Source organism: Penicillium samsonianum, assembly GCF_028829775.1.
Source record: "Penicillium samsonianum strain IBT 33392 chromosome Unknown utg000009l_segment0_segment0, whole genome shotgun sequence".
NCBI classification, from domain to species: Eukaryota; Fungi; Ascomycota; class Eurotiomycetes; order Eurotiales; family Aspergillaceae; genus Penicillium; species Penicillium samsonianum.
Window position 1 is genome coordinate 831698 of NW_026643267.1, and position 19920 is coordinate 851617.

A 19920-nucleotide genomic window follows, 5' to 3' on the forward strand; every position below is an offset into this window, starting at 1 on the left:
TTTGCCGCCCTACTCGCCGGACTTAAATCCAATTGAAGAGTTTTTTGCTGAGCTCAAAAGCTTCATCAAACGTAACTGGAATTACTATGAGGCAGATCCCGATCAAGGATTTGATGCCTTCCTCACATGGTGTATTGATGTGGTCGGTGCAAAAGAAGAGAGTGCTGGAGGCCATTTTCGGCATGCAGGGTTGAAGATCGAAAAATTCTCAGGATGTTGCTAGGTATAGTCTCGGTTGACGCACACTCAAAGCTGTCATTCCTCTCAGTTTATTGTTGTATAGAATTTGGGCTCGGATGATTTGGCCCACCATACAGTCCATGCTCCACAAGTCAACATGATGATCAATGCGATTTTGAAATACAACTTCAGGCGCCCGAACCGGTAAAGGAGTGTGTAGTGTTTGGGGGACTGCAGTACGTAGGAATTATTATTCAGGTCTTTTTGACCCTGGCGCGTCTTCTGCTTAAATCATTTCGAGACGAGTGTGAACGGAGTCGTGTATGGGTTTCGGTGGGAAGGTTAGCTGCTGTCTCAGCAGGGAATTTCGATTCCAAAGCCGTCACAGCGCTCAACTAGGAACCGATAGTAGTCGCCTAGCGCCTCTGGTTTGGGAATAATTCGCCATTTCACTCGAAATAAGAATTCAAGTTCTAGCACAGCGAGTTCCGTGGAGCTGATACCCCCTATCCGAGCGTATGTCTTGTTGGTCCAGAAAGAATCACTGAGGCCTTTACTGGCAACTGTTGCACTAACAATCAGGAAACGGTGAATTGTCAAGCTGGATATAATAAATGCAGGGTATGCAGCACATAGTAGGTCAATATAAAAGACCATACTGAGTAGGATTGGAGGCGATAGATGAGCGTGTGCCGTCAATCGACGGAGGTAATCATGCACAGTGATCTGTGGCGAAGATCGCGAGTGAAACCGAGTCAGCTGATTTGGGAGGATTGGTATCTTGTCATTGATACTGATCAATTCCATGACCATGCTTGTAATCAACACCACCAAGTCAGCCGTCTCAATCAACTCATAAGATGCGGGCAGTAGCTTGAATCTGAGATTTTCGGAGTGCGATTGCATCGGCTGCAACAGTCGGTTTAATTGCAAGTCCGCCAAAGAGATCGAAATCTCAGTTGTTGGTGTGTTGTCGCGTGGGTTGTTTCTTTTGCTAGATCCTGGGTTGCAGGCAGACATCGATTCAAAGTCATGGAGTGCTCAGTAAATATTTAGGTGTATTGTCAAGCGCATCAAAGCTTTCTAGGGACCGAGGCCGTTGCGAAATGGGATGAAGTAGTAATTTGTTGCTGGCAACCATTTGGGGAAGATTCAGACCGATACTCTGCATAGCCTCCCAGCGTCTCAATAGATAAATTTTGGCAAATCAACTTTCCGTGGGAAACTCTAATGGTGCATGACATAAAAGGACCAAGCTATCGAAGAGGATTGCGAAGGCAAGATAGCGACGGCGAGGGTGGGGACCAACGACCACGCGTGTTTGCATCGTTTGCACAAATATACCGCAAATGGATTAGGATGTTTCAAGGCGGTCAAGTTTGTTGCTTTTTCAATTCCACCGTCCCTGCCGATTGATGTAGTCTCTTTATGGGCCATAGTCTTTCTTTTGTGGAAATATTGTGAAATTCACTAGAAGGCTAGTCGCAGTGATATCGTACTAAATACTTTATCTACAATGAAGTTCCAAGGGATGAGGGGTCAGGTCATCTTACCCGCCATTCTCATCTTATGCAAGTAAATTGACAATGTTCTCTTGGCTACATGTGCAGCATAAGTTCGATGCCAGACAGCCGCAAACGATCCTTTCATTGGGCCCAACCCTCCAAACCCGAGGGCCTCCAGTACACATGGAGCGAATACTGCCAGCACACCCAATGTAACCAGTGTGACATATACAGGATGTTCTCCCGAAATGTCGACAGCGGCATCTTTCGCTTTTGCCAGCGCATTGGCGGCGGCGCGGGACATTTGTGTACGGGCTTTGATGGCATCTTGCAGGTAGTGCAGAGTAGCTTGTGCCATAGCCTTGCTGTAATCAACAGCCCTTAGTTCCTCCTGCAATTGTTTGCGGATCTCCCTGGGTGTATCTGCAAGGAGAATTTTGGACACAATATCGTAGGCAATAGTGTCGGGAGATCGGAAGTCGGTGGGAGGCCAGATTCTAAACACGAAGGTGAAAAATATGTAGTCGGAAAAGGACGTCACCAAGCTCATTTTGCTCGCGATATACGGTATGGTTGTTTTGACTTGAGGATATATTGTTTGAAGCAGTGAAAATCTCGAAAGCTGTGGATGAGCAACGAAGCCGGAGTTAGCTTCTGTCGTCGCCGGAATGAGACAAAGGGCGTCTTTACCGGTAACCCCACCGTTATTTGGTTTGAGTCACTTTGTCGCTAGGCGAACGAGGATATCACATGCCGTGCGACTGCAATGTGGTCATCAGCAGTAAATTGCTTGTGGTAGAAAACTCGGCTTGGGGCAGGTTAGGGGCATCGACTTGAATCGCGTCAATAATTCGGATGAGTTACGATACTAAGCTGTAAAGTAGTGAAACTCATGCCGTACATACAGTAGCAGAATACCGAACAAGAAAACTCGAGCCAGATCAAACAGCGCAAAAGCAGAAAGGAGGGACCGTAATGTACTGTACTTTTGCTTTGACGTGGCCACGTACACTTTCTTGCGGATGATCCAGCGCTGATGGAAAGACCACGTGGCACAAAAAGGATATGTGGTCGGCACTCATTTTACTGCAAGCTCGCCGGCATTTCATCCTCCTGAACTAACTAGCGATGTAACCCGTTATCACGACCAAAGATGAACTAGCTCTACAGGGTGCCCTACAGATTAGACCTTCATTCAAAATGAAATTCGGCATTTGTTTTCATGCAATTGTGTCTGTTCTTTTGAACCCGCATTCGGTGTTGCCTTACGTGCGCTGTTGAGACGGTACATACTAAAGGCTCTGATGTTCAAACCTCTCTGCAACTAAGCCCCACCCTTGATCGACATTCATTTCAAGTCCGTTGATAAATATCTATTGGTTGTGCGGAAAAGAGATGCTGTTATATTGGAAGCGTTGAGGGGTGGTTTTTTTTTTACCCCTCCGGGCTTCAAGTACGGCATGGGCACAGTGAACGGCAATCCGATCACATAGATTAACACTTAAAAAACCACTAAATTTCCAATTGCAACCATGGCCAAGTTCACTATATAATATTTCCAACATAATCCGACAAAACTCCTGAACGCTCATATGCTCCAATGTCTACGCAGGTTGTTGCTATGTTATTTCATAAATAGGGATTGCTTTCTTCACGTTCTCGACCCAGCGCCGAATGTCTTCTACGAAACGTCGAGCAATGCCCAGCTTTACTCCCTTGCCGATAAAGTATTCCGGGTCTTGATCCTTGTAGACCTGCTCAAGGTCAAGACCATTCTCGAGCATCATGTCACAGGCTTGTCTAAATGCAACCTTGAGGGTGTCATCAGTGACCTTTGACACCTGCCACTCACTATATTCCTTGACCGCTTCGTCCCCAGGTCCAGGAATGTCGAGCGGGCTTAGAGACTTCAAGTCAGCAGCAGCCTGAGCAGTCGGAATGTCTAACCCAGAGGCGGAAGACTGCGAGGGTAGGACATTGATGTTGATAGGAGGATACGCTATTCCATTTCCAACGATATGTCCTCCTTTGCGATTGTTCTTCTCCAGTCTCTGTTGCCTTCCATATATAATTCTTCGCGTACCGTTTCTGGCACATCCTTGTGGCCGTCCAAAACCCCACCTTTTTCGACATGGGTGACTAGGCGCCTCAGATGATGAGTTTTCAGTTGGTAGTGCTTTCTTCCCATTGGATCCACCCAACAATACGGGCCCAAAGGGCATGTCGACGAAGCGCATCGCATCAGATTATAGACGCTGCGCCAGATTGGTTTTTGTCCAGAAGCATCCTGCTCCGCATCAAGCTGTGCGTCTCTTTCATCGAGCATCCTTCTCGTGATAGATGACTTTCCTCTTTTCTCCACTTTCCGACCAGCGGTTGGAGAAGAGTGACGATCATCTACGTAGTTGAAGCAGATCTTCAGCGTGAGTTCCTTACCCCGGGAGAATAGACCTGACCACATCAGAAGCTGCTTCTCGATGGCGGTCCAAGTAATGTCGGTATCGTCAAATCGTTTAGTCAGGTTGCGCTAGGTACGATCATTTACTGAAATGACAATGGCAGTGTCATCAGCTTTCACCGAACGGTGGCGGGCAATTTTTCGTCGAAGAACCTTTCTCCAGTTTTTTTTCTCCAACAACAGCTGCCAGAAGGCACTGGGGGCCAACACAAGGTCTTCCTCTGTCTTCCTCTGTGTCTTTTGACACCTCCCGATTGTTGACTGTCACTCGCCACTCTATATGATAGTGGATACATGTCGGCGGGTCCTGGTTGTAAACTCTTCCCTCCTCCCATTCAGAAACTGGACCAGCCTGAGAGTATATGGCTGTGACTGATTCTCAACCCCACTAGGCGGGAAGGGCGGGGAGGGACTGTAGTTGGACGGCGCTGCGTAGGGACTACCAAAGTATCCAGAGGTTGGAGCGTACAGCGAGTCGTGTTCCCATTGTCCAGGCTCTTCGGGCTGAGATGGAATCGATGTGATATGGGCTCTGCGTCATCTCTACACGACCACGGCTTTGAATGTCAGCTTCTCAGAGTACCAGTTTTCAATGGACGCCGGTAACGAATGAAAATCGCAGTAGATAACGGAAGCCATGGGAATAGAGAAGCTTGTTTGCCTACCAGTGTTAGTTCTCTATGGCGCCGCTGCAACCTTTTATTGGATTTCAAATGATGTAGGCGAAGGCTGCGTGTGACGAGGAGGCCAAAGACACGAGGAAGTGCAAGAAGGATCTTGCCAGATTGTTACGATTCTCCTTTGGTTTGGTCGGCTTGCATGAAAGATTCCGTCAGATTCCAGGGGAAATTACAGTACTGTAACAATGACTCATTTCTCGTTACCAGTGAATACAATACAACCCTACAGGGATTACTGGGGAAGTGCTAAAATTAGATTGGCGTGTTTCGGGTCAGGGGTTCGGGAAAGAATATAAGAGAGTGTAGTGATAAAACTGATTTCGAACATTACTGTATAGACCACCCAGTTGCCAGTCTACCACAATTACATTTTCACCCTAATTGTGTCCATAATTCTGCTGATTTAGCCGCATTATGAGCGCCAAGACCATTATGTATGCAAAAGGTCGCTAAAAGTGGGTCCAAATGGGCTATTTCTGGGTTTTTTGGGCCTCAGTAGTTGGGTCTGGGTTGGGCCTGGGTCGTGCGGAAGTCTACTGCAGTAGTAAGTGAATTTTACCATTGACCAAAATGCCCGCATAACTAATTGAGTAATGACCCCCTATCAGACTGGTGGTCAGACCTCGCCCAGGATACCTCCAGCAGCAGGAACACCCTGTCACCCCCTTGTCAGTTCGGTGGTTGACTTGACCAGCGTACCTCTTAAAGTCAATCTCATCAGTTAATCTTATCAATCTCATTAATCAGTGAATTCTCAATCAATTGGGGGCCTCAGACAGTAATTTGAATACTCAAAAATACTAGGAAATTCTGCATTACTATACAAATGCCAAGAATTGGCAAGTTTGTAGTGTTTGGGGCATATTGGGCCCCCATAAAACCCCAGTGGGCTCTTACCTTAGGCCCTCGGCCCATCGATGAGCCTCATGAACGGGCCCAAAACCCGGCCCATTAGTGGGTTGGAGTGGGTTGGGCTTTGGGCTTTATGGGCTCTGCGGAAGTCTAGATACAACACAATTGCCCCTGGTGCCTACCACATGGTATGAGTCCACAACGTAGGCAGGGTAAGGGAACAGACAGCTGGTCCAATTAATGAGAGCAAAGGTCTTTCATTTACTGAGTTATGTATACAGAGGTTACATCGACTGAAAAGAACGAGTAGGTTTATTTGGTTTTCGTAGTTCTTATTCCATTAATGTATGAATGGCTGGATCATGGATTATGGATCATGGACAAATTATTTCAGTATTGAGAGCAAGGACTATAGCACAACTACCTAGGGAAAGAAAACCAATCAAGATATCGCGGTATTACAAAAATTTGAGTTGAACATGGTAAGTGGGATCATGATGATACCTTGAGCCTTTTGGAAGGGGGAGGTTGGGAGGTCGACTGATCAGCACAATGATGTCCCTGGAAAAGTTTCACTATACGGTGGTATCCTCCCCGACGAGCCGCTTGATGGGCATTTCCGTGGAATCCACCCTGGGCGTTGACATCGGCTCCTCTTTCTAGCAGTATCTGCACGATCTTATCGTGTCCTCTAGAAGAAGCTGCATAGAGCGCATTTCCGTAGTCGCCACCCTGGGTGTTGATATCGGCTCCTCTTTCTAGCAGTATCTGCACGATTTTGTCGTGTCCGTTCCGTGAGGCCCACATCAAGGGGTTTGCTCCTGCATCGTCGGTCGTATTGACATCCTGTTTCATGGTAGCAAGTAGAAAATTAACCTCCTGGTCATGGCCGTTAAATGCTGCCAGGTTGAGCGCATTCTAGCAGGTTTCAGATTAGGGTTCGGGAGTTAAAGTCGAAGAGTGCGGAGGTAAATCTGATTTCGAATACTACTGTAGCTACTATACTACACGGTTCCACTACCACCACATCTGTCCTCTATGATAAGCCCAACAGCACAAGCTGACTTCAAACATACAACGTGCCACTTCAGTGACCTGAATGGGAGAAGAAAAAGAGTCTACGATGAGGGTCCTTCACTAACACATTCACTCCCCCACGATATCAATAAATTGAAATGGATTGTAGAAGCTCTCTCACGTAGTCACAGTAGTTTAGTATAAGGCCTTTCCGTCGCGGTTAGGCTTGTATACATACTTTCCCTTCTCATATTCCTGGAAGTCTTCACCTCTGATCTTGGCCAACCCGGCTCCACTATACTCTTCCTCGCGGTTCAATGTATTGATATAAAAAGCCTGTTCCTTTTCCCAGTCTGACCTTAGCTCCCACTTAGGAGTGAAAATCCTTTTATCCAGCCATGACTGTGGAAGGCCCGGAGAGACTTTAAGAATGAATGGCGGATCAGGCTTGGTGCGGTGCTTCTTGTGCGCTTCCTTCCTCCACGCTAACCTCATGGTTAGTCCACTTTAAAGTAATGAAGGAATGATATCTCACGCATAATAATCTGACGGAATCTTCCCATGGTGTTTTGGAGGTGCGATGGGCTTGTGTACGTGTAGTGGGTTTAACAAGTTCTTCAGCCTGAAGGAGCTGTGGCTATCCCAGGTATAAATATGTGTTGCGAAAGGGAAATGCGATACTTTAGGATCAAACCATTCGGTGGGTACCCGCTAGAAAAGCATACTCAAAATGTGGTCCTCAACTTAGTCTAAAAAATCCCTTTTTTTAAAAAAAAAAAAAGGTTAATCGCGATCGGCCACTCTCTTCCATCACCACTCTTCCTTAATTAACCTCCACCCCCGCTTTTTGTTACTCTTGTACACATTTTTCCGTGAGGAATTGAAGATTATTTACGGGTGAATTTTATATGAAATGTTTGCATTTCTAGTGAAGGTTCTAGTCTACTACGAATCACTCATACACTTAGTTACGAGGCGCAGGTAGTGTACGTACCTTATTATCGTAAGAACTTGTATTCGTAAATATCGGAACATCAATGTTCCGATTACTTCCCTAATATGGACTAGCACTTCTTGGCATTAGTGGCGGATATACTATAGGTGGTGACACCAATTTCCGGAAGTACTGTAATAGTGGAAATTGGTATATAGATAGTCGTGGTGGTTACCTGTAAATAATATTCTCATAGGTGAATAAATTGAAATTTGGTTATCTGGTGAAAAATGGCTATCTAGTTGGGCGCTTGGCACGGTTATTGTGAGGCAAGCATGATTAATACCAAATTACTATGTAGGCAGGACGGAATGCTAAATCCTGATTGGCCACACAGTCAAAGCTTAGGAAAGATGACAAATCATCCGTTTTGTAGCCCTCAAACTGGATCAGAAACAAGGGCGCAGGCAGTTGCCGAAGCAGAGGTTGAAGTTGATGATAACGCTGATCCCTCTTTTTTTGGGCTGCAAGAGCTACCAACTGTGAACCCATTGTCTAGTATACATGTAGAGGTGTCACCCTGTTGATTGAAGATTGACAGAACACCAGTCTTTTCTACACGCACCCATGCAGCTGGTGGACCATTCTCTGAGCCACAAATATCAACGTTCAAAAGGGAAAAGGTATCTCGAGCGCCGTTCACAATTGCAGATAGGCCTTCTTGATTGTTAGTTGGTGTAGGAACTTACATTGTTACAGTACTCACTTGAGCAATCATCGCCATTCAGCAGCCCAAAGGGCTTGGAGTATCCAGTGCAGCCAGAGTTATCTTTAGACCAAATCATGCATTGGCCATTATTATTGATGACTTGCAGGGTCCCTCCGAATGCGGGTCTAACAAAAAAAGCACCAAGTGGAATGTATCGAAGGGATCGCATTGTAGGCAATGCGGGGGTCGACGAATGCTAGATAACAAGTTCTTTGGTATGTACGTGTAGAACCTCGGGAAGTGTGAGATTTATATGTCACAGTAAGTCCCTACCTTTCTATGTTCTATTGTGAGGATTCGTATTCCCTGGAAACCCATCCATAAGTGCTACTAATTAATCAGCCTGCATTCGTATGTTTCCCTATAATAATACTCTCCCTAAAGATTCTTAGAGGATTATTAACAATTCATGAAAGGCTATTTCCGGTGAAAAGTAAAGTTAGTTCTCCGGTAAACAATTTCGTTTGCAGCGTTGAACTCGCACACAAGAAATTTATCCAAGATGATAAGAAGATGTAATAAAGTGATCTCGATTGTTGTTACACTTAAAAATAAACTAGATGTCCCTCTTCATTCGAACTGTTCGAGCTCATATCCGTTAGGCAGATACGAACCCCCGCCTGACGCAACGTGGGTATCCTTAAACTTGTTAAAGTGGTTATCCCTGATGCTGGACAAACAGAGGATCCTGCCCGATAGGACAACCTCCGTGAGTTGATATTTTGCTGCGTATTGGACCCCAAAGCTAAAACTAGACCGACCAGAGAATTGCGACTCAACACATTTAACCTCCACCCGAGAAAAATGTGTACGTCTAATAATGCTGGCACACCATATCACTCAGCGCTGGCACAACAAATTGAATCTGTGTTTTCCACTGTGTCGAACTGATCAACTCAATACTCGCGCGGGTGCCATAGTTGCCTGCTTCCCGCACAAAAGGTACTCTTGGAAGAAGTGGTAGCCACCCTGCAAAGACTGACACGACAGGCCACGACACAAGCACAACCTGATATTGTTGAAATCGAACCATGAGCCATTGTTCGGTATGTAAGATCATAAGCGAAGCCGGATGCAATATAGCGCCGAGGCCACCTCGCTAAGGTTTCAAATGAAGGTAGCATGCAAATAAGCGCCTCGTTATACTATTTCCAGCAGTAGCAACTCCGACACTCCAATTTCAGCATAATACCTAATTGTGAGGGACCCAGAGAATCACGTACCGAATACCTCAATATGCGTCCCAACGCCATCGCGATTCTCATGACCTTCCTCGCTGTAGGCGGGCTAGAGTGTACAGAAGCCCATGGGGCCCCCGGGGCGCAGGTAGCTCAACCGAGTTGGTACTTTCCGCGGATATTCAAGAAAATGGCCCGTAGTAAGGCCCAGTGGAACGATGATTCTGACCCTGGCTTGCTCGTAAACGGGGACTTCAACAACACGACCCTTACTCAGATCTCTTCATTGGTTACTCCAACTCCGATGAGCTCGTCCGCGGCTCAGGCATTGACTGTACAGGAAGTCGTTGCTGGGACCATATCTGTTGACCCTCAGGCTTCCGTGATTACCCAACATGTTACTGGTAGTACGACCGTCGGTGGTGGGTTGACCGCTACCCCCACCACATACACCGAAAATACGGAAGGTTTGAGCACCAAAATCAACATACAGAAGAGTCCCGAGGCCATCCTTCTCACCGCGGAAATCATGGGCAAACAAGAATCGGCCCTTGACCTGTCAATGAAGGCTTCAACTAAGCCTGCTTCAGATTATTTGGCCACCACCTTCACTGACGGTCTCGATGTCTTGGGCTCAAGCTTGGGCATTGCTTTTAGTAGTTTACCCAGTATCTTCACATCTTCGTCTGTCCTGGCCTCCACAACTGAGTTAATGGACAAGGGGCGGACTATGTCCCCTTCTTGTCCATCAACCATTAGCGGCTCAGCCTCTACAATGCCCTCTATAGCTGGTTCCTCGATTTCTTTGAGTACCGAATTCAGCAAGGCTAGCAGCTCGAATGGTGCAAGCTTAACTACTGCAGGCACGAGATCGCAACATCTTGGAGTTTTGGTTCTAAGTGACAAGGCTTTTGCTGGAGATAGCACCCCTGCCACCTTGTCTTCTGATACATCTAATCTGCATAATATTCCAAGCAGCATACCAACTTCCGCAACTAGGTCCCCGCCGAAGACTGCCGTTCCCATTGCAGCGTCAATTTCTCGTGATCCGCTCAGTGGTCTTGCATCTGGCGTTGATACTATATCTGGTGATACCCCATCAAGAACTGACAGCACAGCCTTGGTTCCGATCATGCCGATGCCTGATATGAGTCTTCTTACTGTCAATTCGACTAGGCCCGCTCCTATCCTGGGACCCGGGGTTAGCACAACTGCTATTATCCCGACCCCCGCCCGCGCCATTGGAAAACCTCATATCCAGTACTCGGCTAGGTCGGATAATTTCTCTATTGCCGCCTCTGATACTGCCTCTAGCACTGCCTCTAGTACTGCCTCTAGTACTGCCTCTAGTACTGCCTCTAGTACTGCCTCTAGTACTGCCTCTAGTACTGCCTCTGATACTGCCTCTAGTACTGCCTCTAGCACTGCCTCGAGTACTGTCTCTGATCCTGACCCGAGTACTGCCTCTAGCACTGCCGCTAGTACTGGCTCGAGTACTGCCTCTGATTCTGGCACTGGCACTGTCTCTAGCACTGGCTCGAGTACTGCCTCGAGTACTCCCTCTGATCCTGGCTCGAGTACTGGCTCTAGCACTGCCGCTAGTACTAGCTCGAGTACTGCCGCTGATACTGCCTCTGATACTGTCTCTAGCACTGCCTCGAGTACTCCCTCTGATCCTGGCTCGAGTACTGGCTCTAGCACTGCCGCTAGTACTGGTTCGAGTACTGCCTCTGATTCTGGCACTGGCACTGTCTCTAGCACTGGCTCGAGTACTGCCTCTAGTACTCCCTCTGATCCTGGCTCGAGTACTGCCTCTAGCACTGTCTCTAGCACTGCCTCGAGTACTACCTCTGATCCTGGCCCTAGCACTGGCTCTAGCACTGTCTCTAGCACTGGCTCGATTACTGTTATCGGCTCTCACGAGACCCCCAAGACTCACACACCCACCTCTTACCCGTCTTTTACTTCTATCCCTGTGTCGGACAGCTATTTGAGAATGTCCAAGAGCCCAGAGGAACCCCGGACCACGCAAAATGATGTAGCCACGCTTCTCACCTCCTCCAATGACAACGACTGGATGCCATCTACCATCCTAATTATGCCTAAGGTTACTCCCACTGAGGGCTCTACCTCCCGCCAGACCGAGGAACCCAAGGCGACATCTCTCCCTGACTCTATAATTTTACCAAGTGGAGTTAGAAAGGCTCCATCCAACTCGATATTACTTCAGCTGGGTTTTAACAGCCAGCTCCCATGGTCATTTGTCGTGAATACCCCTTTGTCATCATCGCAAATTCTCAGATACACTCCTCAGGCCATTGTGAATGCTCTGCCAACTCTCTCTGCAGATGATACCCCAATCATGTTTGCTCTCCAGCCTTATTACAACTGGCAGGCCACAGGCTACAACGCCACCCTTTCTATATTCTACTTCCCTCAAGATAAGGTCGATGCACTGAGAACTCTCAAAGTCAACCCCAACTCGGCTCTGTACAACCAGACTGCAGAACCTATCCAGTCACTGATGACCATGATCGACCAGACAATCCCTCTCGAGTACTCTGGAAGCTACCCCAGCAGTGCCAATAGTTCTACTAGTGGCGGCAGGGATGGTGGTAGCTCGGACGGTAGCGAAAACACCAACAGTGATGGCTCCGCCAGCAGCTCCAAGGCCAGTCCGAGCTCCATTGCAATAGGTGTCGGCGTTGTGGCTGGTGCCGCTGCTTACGGTGCCGGTATGTTTTGGGTTGCCCGCCGCTACCACAAAAGAAAGCAGCTCCACCACAGCACAACCTCAGCAGTTGAGCAGACTGCGGGACCGGTGCTCGCTTCTGATTGTAGTGTACCCAGTCAGGGCAGCCGCACAACTGCTCGCTCTCGGACGATTAGCGCTCCGGCTATGGCAGAGAACTCATTAGGGTGGAGCTAGACTTGTTTCGAGAATAACAGACCTCTCTTCCCACTGCATGCATGTCGCGGAGCAGAACGATCATGATGACATATCGCGTGGATACCCTCGCATCTTTAGTGTCCGGTGCGCTATCCTCGTTGTTGAAATGGCTTGGGTATATATAGCCATTTCCCGAGGCTTTACGTATCCAATGGAAACAGGCAGGAGCCGCGCCCACGTTGCCTAGAGCCGAGTCGTCTCTCCGCTGCCGATAGTCACACTCGCAGTCAGATAGCGAGATAAAGACTAATTAAGCCTGGAAACAGAAGATGTCATCGGTGGAGGACTGGGCAGACGGGGGAGGGAGGGTGCACGTGTATAGTGAGACGACTCACATTAACGTCATATACAGTATTAGGCTACGATAGGCCTTGACAATGCTTGAAGTCCCCTTTCAAGAAGTGGAATGCCCCGAAACGGAGGAACGGAGTAAAAAGGGTTACTAACCCCAGACCTATGTGACCCTGGCTTCACAAAGCTGGCCGCCAACGCGGCGAGACACGCAGCCAATTTTCGTGTTTGGTTGGATTCCTGGTCATGTGCTCTTTCCATCTGTTTCCTGTTCCTCTCTCATGTGCACATATCTCCGCTGGTCTTTTGTCCTACCTGGTTTACAGAAATCATCCTGGTGCATTGCATTGAGTACCCCTTCGTAACCGCTGTTGTAATCGCCCTGACCTTCCCATTGGTCAATGCTCATGGCATTGTGAAGTATCAGTCAAGCATATCAACATGGCTTTGTCTTTGACTTTCTTGTCCCCACCATTCATCTTCATCGTTTCAGGGCCACAGCGTGCGCAGCGCTCGTCACCAGCTTCTGTGGCCTGCATATTGCCTTGCGAATTGGATCCTAAGTTAGGTGATGTATATAGATCTACAGGAGTGGCTGCCTGCTAGGCTGCCACACCGCTCGGCAGAAGCTGCTGCGACTACAAGTAGCTGGATCTTTTCTCATAGACTCAACATAATTGTCACACTTGCACCTCAATTCAGGGTTTCAACTTTGCGAGGGGCCGGGATAAATGAAATCATCATCGTCATTGTCTATGCAGTGCAGGCTGAGAAACAATCCGTCTATGTCCACAGAGAATCTGTTTTCGACTCCCACTGTAGCTAAACTTGTCCTGATACAGTGTCAGATGCATCTCCCTTATAGAAAATTCTGGAAACTTAGGACTCTAGACTGTATATAGACATAGTCAGTGCAGTATTTGTGGATGGAATTTGTACGCAGCGGGCTCGTCGGGGGGATTGCGAATTAACCACGTTTGCACATTTATAAGGGAAAGAGACAGAGATGGTCTAGCTACCCCCCTAGAGCGTATTCGCGAGCTCGTGGATTATGCGAATATTGGTTGGACCAAACTTACCGGTGCTGGATGTGGTGGATGTGCTATTACGCTTTTCCGACCAGACATCGAAGATCAAACTATTGAAGAGCTGGCGAAGAGATTGATCAGAAGATGTTTGAAAATGCTGACGGCGTTCAAGGTATCAACCAGCTGGTTGGAGTGGGAGTGCAAGAAAATCGGGAAGGCTGGGAGTTTTGGACGCGAAATGTTTCTTCAAGATGAAACAGAGGTCATCCTGGTCGACCAACTTCTTCCTCTTGCGAGTGTGTCATGTTTGCTATCGCTTCATGTCGGGGTGGCCCCTTTTAGTTGCTTCCTCGCGCTATACCTTGTATGTAGAGACAAGGAGAGCTATTCTTAATGTCGATAACCCATTCCACTATTCTATGCGCGAGCGAGACTCATATGTTCCTAGGATCATATAGGGAGGATCGAAATCAGTTTCACCACTTGCACACTGAGATTCTCTTTCGAATCCTCTCCCGAAAGACGCTATATCAATTACGGTTACTCTGCCCCTGGACCACTTTCTTGGCAGTATTGCAGTACTCTAGGGCAGGAGTGGCTTCCAGGAGCGAACTGCGGCCCATGCTTACCACACGCTGCATTGAAACTTCCTGAAAGCTCTTATAAGATACCTTGGTCCCCGCTGTATCAATAGACAAACGCAATTTTCTTTACCGTTTAATGCTTCAAATTGACTTATTATTACGATTGCTCCTCGGTAAGATCTCCATAGTAGCTTGAGCCAAACGAGGATATGCTGAAATTCTTTCCAAAACCAACAGCTCACTGTGTTCGCATCATCTGTCAAGATGTCTCAGTGTCAAAAAGGAATCTCATTGCTGTTTCACCACGCAGGCTACTATGAGATAGCACGCAGCACAATGGAACAGCTGACGGCTTCCGACGTTGGCGCCCTCTTAGCTTCACTTCGGATTACACCAGCCCAGGATACAGTATATACGTTCTTACAGCCACTACGAGACTTTGACCATACCATGCGACTGTTTGAGCCTTGGTTCCAGGACAAATGCCAGATCCTGATCATCGGCCCGGACACCATTCGATTGAGCGACCGAATCTTCAAGGCAGATAAGTACTACAAGGGGAAGCGCCGAAGTCAAACTCAGCTGGAGGTGTGGATTTTTGCGATCCCTGCCAACTTTAAAAAGAGTGTTGAGGACGTCCAACGCCTCAGGCACCGTTCTCATGCCTCCTCGTTATTTTCTATGCAGGAGCGCGCAGAAGCATGGATTGCTGGACAAGAGCTTCTTGATAACAGTCTTATCAGACAGATCAGTCATACAGAGCCCCAACCAAGCAAAGTATCTGGAGAGTACCTAGATGTCAAAGTTTTTGATCTTTTTCACACGACCACACATCGTCATCTGCACACAACACATCTAATTGGGCTTGAATTTGCGGGAATGGAATTTGGTACAGACGCGCTCGAAATCAGTTTCACCTTTTTACTCTCTTCAATTATTCCTTGAACTCTATTTTGAAACACGCTAGGCCATTTTAGATTTAGTTTGTTGCAAGATCTCGAAATGTTTTGTAACTTATTGTTACACGATCGGTGGGTTTGTAACTTTTCAGAATCATCAATACGATTGTTACTCCACAGTTCATCTCAAGGTTCGTCACTCTAATCAGAGCTTAACCTTCCACTGGAGCTAAAGAAATGTACCATGGAACTCCATTAATGCAGTAACTATTACTGGCTAGGGCAGGTAGAAAGAAACCTTGCCTCTCTAGGCGAATATGGAGTAAGAGATCAAGACGATTGATTTTTTCCACGTCTAGATAGATCACATGATAGCGGGGTACAATGGCAATGGAGACCCAACCGTGTACTGACAAACCCACCCAAGACTACCTGGGTGCAATCATGACATGTACGGTATCATATGGTGGTTCAAACTCTGGGTTACAAGTCGGGCTGAATCATGGTCACATCACTGCACAATTTCGTAAGTGGTGAGACAAAGCTTCAATAGGACGCTACTAATTAGAGTGACAGCCTTAGTACAAGCGGAAGCATCGTTGAATCAAGCGTGCCTGCGGGATCTTCGAACGACCAATCCCTACGATGATAAAGAGCGCATCAAGAGCACCAACGGAGGGCTGCTCAAAAACTCATACTGCTGGATCTTAGACAACGAGGAGTTCAAAAAGTGGCAAGACAATCAGACCAATCATCTCCTCTGGATCAGAGGTGATCCCGGCAAAGGCAAGACAATGCTGCTGTGTGGTATCATTGACGAGGTAACACGATTAAATGTGGGTTCTGCGAATATCTCATTCTTTTTCTGTCAGGCTACCGACGTGCGAATCAATAGTGCGACGTCCGTCCTCCGGGGCTTGATATATTTACTTGTCGAGAAGAAAGAAGAACCCATCTCTTCTCTCCCACGTGCGGGGTCGATACGACCAAGCGGGCAAGGCCCTATTTGAGGACATAAATGCATGGAGTGCGCTCTCGGCCATCTTTACGGACATTCTGAAAGACCCGTCTTTGAACAGTGCCTATCTAATCATTGATGCCTTAGACGAGTGCACAAATGGTCTTCGTTCCCTTCTGGACTTGATCATCCAAGAGTCATCAGCCCACCCACAGATAAAGTGGATCGCCTCTAGCCGTAACTGGCCTGAAATCATTGAGCGCCTTGATATTGCAACCGAGATCACTCTGATCTCATTGGAGCTAAACGAGGCATCTGTGTCCGAATCTGTCAATAGATTCATTGAGCACAAGGTTCACTCTTTGGCGAAGGTGAAAAGATATAAAGGTGACACCCGTGACACGATCTGCCGTCACTTGTCGTTAAACTCGCAAGGCACTTTCCTTTGGGTGGCCTTAGTCTGTCAAAACCTTGATAAGACACTACCGAGGCACGCCATTAAGAAGCTAGAAGCATTTCCTCCTGGACTGAATGCTCTGTACGGTCGAATGATTGATCAGGTTCGCGAGTCAGAAGATGCTGAACTCTGCAAGCAAATACTAGCTATCATGTCAACAGTGTATCGGCCTATCACGCTTAGCGAACTAAAATCACTTATTGAAGTGCCGGGTGCCGACTACGATGATGATGAATCCCTTTCGGAGATCATCGCAGTGTGTGGCTCGTTCCTGACATTACGAGAAAGCACTATCATATTCGTCCATCAGTCCGCGAAGGACTTTTTACTCCGGGAGGCACTAAATGAGATACTTCCTGGAGGTATGGGAGCTGATCACCATACTATTTTCGCACGATCTCTCGAAGTCATGTCCAAGACACTTCGACGTGATATCTTTGATATCAAGTTGCCTGGATTCCCGATTAAGGATATCAGACAACCCAGCCCAAATCCACTAGCAGCCGCACAATATGCGTGTGTCTATTGGGTGGACCATTTTCAAAGTAGCGAGCGCAATGAAATCTATGAGCTGAGCCTTGATGAGATGGGTTGCGTGGATGCGTTTCTACGGCAGGAATACCTTCACTGGCTCGAGGCGCTTAGTATTTTAGGACGTATCTCATATGGTATCCAAGCGATGCAAGGCCCCTGAGATGTTAATTAAGGTATGTGGTTATTTAAATATAGAAATAATGTGCTCTTCTTAAACCCACTTCAATAGGAGAAGGGCGAGTCACAATCCCTATTGCATCGGGCTCGAGACGCCTCCAGGTTCATTCGATATTTCAGAAGAGCAATTGAAAGCAGCCCTCTACAAGTATACTATTCACCTCTCATCTTCTGCCCAACAGAGAGCCTCATGAGAATATATCATGCGCAGGAGAGACCAGACTGGGTTTTGAATGATCCAGTGATTGAGAAAAGTTGGAGTGCATGTCTTCAAACCGAGGGCCACGAATGGGACTTAATGTCCTGGTCGAAAGATGGAAGCCGACTCGCATCAGCGTCCGATGATAAGACAGTTAGGATCAGGGATCCGGTCACCGGCCAGAGCGTGCTAACACTCGAGGGGCACAGCGAGTGGATCAACTCGATTGCGTGGTCGCAGGATGGAAGCCGACTTGCTTCAGCGTCTAGGGATACCACAGGCAGGATCTGGGATGTGGTCACCGGTCAGAGCGTGTTAATACTCAAGGGGCATAGTGACCAGGTCACCTCAGTTGCCTGGTCACAAGATGGAAGCCGACTCGCATCGGCGTCCGACGATGAGACAGTCAGGATCTGGGATCCGGTGACTGGCCAGTGTTCGTCAACCCTCCACATCAGCTCCCCCGGTTTCCTTCAATTCGATCAAGTTAATCTCAATCATTTGCACACGAATATTGGTACATTCGATATAGGTTCAATTGGTTATGTCAAGTCTATGCCTCATGGCTCGATTTCATTGCCTGAGCAACATAACATGGATATGGCTTGAGCGATGATTCTTTCTGGATAACCTATAATGGAGTCAACCTCCTGTGGCTGCCTGCCAAGTACAGACCGGCCTATTCTTCGTTATTTGCTATGTCAGCAACAAATTTGGCGATAGGCTGTTTATCAGGTCATATTATATTTCTTGTGCTTACAGAATAAAGTCCTTTTCAATGGACTTTGATCAGTGTTTCTATTGCCTCGAATTTCTACATGTATCTCTCTTTCAAGTCTCATTTAATAGCCGACCTTTTTCTCCTGAATTGTCTTCGACTGGAAGAATTATTTAAACCGTAGGTATACCAACTCACGGTCACATAATGGATGGAATTAAGCTTTCAGAGTTTTGGAGCTTATAGATAGGTCAGTACGTACGTCTAGAGAAGCCAGCAGCCAACCGCCTGGGTAAGACCAGGCGCACAATTCAGTATCCATATATTTATATGCGCTTTCTGTTTTACCCAGCTGGCAGAGACTGAGCGCCCGCTCTTTTCAGATGGGTCTTCCAGAAACAAAAAAGCCAGGGTCACGTGCATTCCCCAATGCCCCAGCATCCCCCAGACCTTGAACCAAAAAACATTTCGTCTGCTCACTGAGCAGATGGTGAGCAGGGGTGAGCATGGAGAAAGTAATTCTGTATGGTCCCTCAAAAATCCCCAGCGGTCAAGCCCTTAGGGGGTTTCCACCACCCAAATCAGGAACTTTCCACCATCCCTCCGCTACATGACGCCAAGCCTTCCTTCGTCAAAGTTCGAGATGATACCTGATACAATGATACTTAGCGAGTCATTGAACATATCGCAGATTGCTTAAGCCGCTGAATGCAGTAAATATTCAATCGTCACCATCCGCAACGTTTGATTTGGTTGCAAGAAATTGTTTTAGACAAGTATAGCGTATAGCTAATACAGGGACAATACGATCGCTATTTCGATGTCATCATTTATTACCGTACGAGGATACTGCCAAGAATGTGGGTCAGGGGTAGAGTAACCACAAACAGTATAGCGTACTTCAAAATAAAGTTCAAGAATAAATCTAAGAGAATAAAAAGGTGAAACTGATTTCGAGCGCGTCTGTATCCAGATTTGGCCCACGAAATCGGATTTCTCAGCCTGTACGAGGCGTGGGCTACGAACCTGGAGTCTCTGTTACTCCAGAGCCAATGAGAGACGCAATGACGACCAGAGGAAACGAGTCCGCGATGTTGCGGCCTGCCTCCACCGCAATTCTAGCGACCTCGAGGCCCCTTTGGCACACAGGAACGATTTAAAAACCATCCGACGATAACGGTTACAGCCTCTCATGCCGTCACCCCAAGGGGAGTTCACAGAGCCTCTCAGAGGCGCGGATCGAAGTCGAGCAGGACACCTGTGGGGTAGAATTGGATTTGTGGGATTAGGGCTAAGGTGTATCGCCATCGGCTGCTGGCTCCCTTACCTCGAATCGGAGGATACTCTGGTTAGTGGATGGAAAGATTATACGCTGCAGGCTTGGGTGTATAAAGGGACCATCTGCAAGACATGGTCGGCCTAGAGAACGAGAGGATACTAGGTATCAGGAAGCAAGAAATCACGCCAACTTGTGGACTGAGGTATACTATGGCAACGATGGCTAGGAAGAAGGTTGGCGCGTCGCCATCGGCTGCTGACTAGAGATCCTTAC

The 19920-nt window shown here is 47.4% G+C and overlaps 8 protein-coding genes across 8 annotated transcripts; 4 read left to right on the forward strand and 4 right to left on the reverse strand.

Moving 5' to 3' along the window:
• Positions 1 to 534: 534 nt before the first annotated feature.
• On the reverse strand, positions 535 to 1200 carry N7471_013377 (cyclin family protein; the record flags this gene model as incomplete). The annotated part of the gene is made up of 1 exon (XM_057286096.1): positions 535 to 1200. The coding sequence occupies one exon, from the start codon at positions 1198 to 1200 to the stop codon at positions 535 to 537; it is 666 nt and encodes a 221-aa protein (XP_057129421.1).
• Positions 1201 to 1719: 519 nt separating this feature from the next.
• N7471_013378 (uncharacterized protein) lies at positions 1720 to 2235 on the reverse strand (the record flags this gene model as incomplete). Its single annotated transcript, XM_057286097.1, has 1 exon — positions 1720 to 2235. One exon carries the CDS (start codon positions 2233 to 2235, stop codon positions 1720 to 1722), a length of 516 nt encoding a protein of 171 aa, XP_057129422.1.
• Positions 2236 to 6167: 3932 nt separating this feature from the next.
• N7471_013379 (uncharacterized protein) lies at positions 6168 to 7187 on the reverse strand (the record flags this gene model as incomplete). The annotated part of the gene is made up of 2 exons (XM_057286098.1): positions 6168 to 6366; positions 6931 to 7187. 2 exons carry the CDS (start codon positions 7185 to 7187, stop codon positions 6168 to 6170), a joined length of 456 nt encoding a protein of 151 aa, XP_057129423.1.
• Positions 7188 to 8065: 878 nt separating this feature from the next.
• N7471_013380 (uncharacterized protein) lies at positions 8066 to 8564 on the reverse strand (the record flags this gene model as incomplete). Its single annotated transcript, XM_057286099.1, has 2 exons — positions 8066 to 8346; positions 8393 to 8564. 2 exons carry the CDS (start codon positions 8562 to 8564, stop codon positions 8066 to 8068), a joined length of 453 nt encoding a protein of 150 aa, XP_057129424.1.
• A 1067-nt stretch (positions 8565 to 9631) lies between these two features.
• Positions 9632 to 12502, forward strand: N7471_013381 (uncharacterized protein; the record flags this gene model as incomplete). The annotated part of the gene is made up of 1 exon (XM_057286100.1): positions 9632 to 12502. The coding sequence occupies one exon, from the start codon at positions 9632 to 9634 to the stop codon at positions 12500 to 12502; it is 2871 nt and encodes a 956-aa protein (XP_057129425.1).
• Positions 12503 to 14690: 2188 nt separating this feature from the next.
• Positions 14691 to 15371, forward strand: N7471_013382 (uncharacterized protein; the record flags this gene model as incomplete). Its single annotated transcript, XM_057286101.1, is given in 2 exon segments — positions 14691 to 14834; positions 14853 to 15371. The coding sequence occupies 2 exon segments, from the start codon at positions 14691 to 14693 to the stop codon at positions 15369 to 15371; spliced, it is 663 nt and encodes a 220-aa protein (XP_057129426.1).
• Positions 15372 to 15715: 344 nt separating this feature from the next.
• Positions 15716 to 17434, forward strand: N7471_013383 (uncharacterized protein; the record flags this gene model as incomplete). The annotated part of the gene is made up of 3 exons (XM_057286102.1): positions 15716 to 15851; positions 15902 to 16226; positions 16267 to 17434. 3 exons carry the CDS (start codon positions 15716 to 15718, stop codon positions 17432 to 17434), a joined length of 1629 nt encoding a protein of 542 aa, XP_057129427.1.
• A 1-nt stretch (position 17435) lies between these two features.
• On the forward strand, positions 17436 to 18259 carry N7471_013384 (WD40 repeat domain-containing protein; the record flags this gene model as incomplete). Its single annotated transcript, XM_057286103.1, has 2 exons — positions 17436 to 17447; positions 17504 to 18259. 2 exons carry the CDS (start codon positions 17436 to 17438, stop codon positions 18257 to 18259), a joined length of 768 nt encoding a protein of 255 aa, XP_057129428.1.
• Positions 18260 to 19920: the final 1661 nt, after the last annotated feature.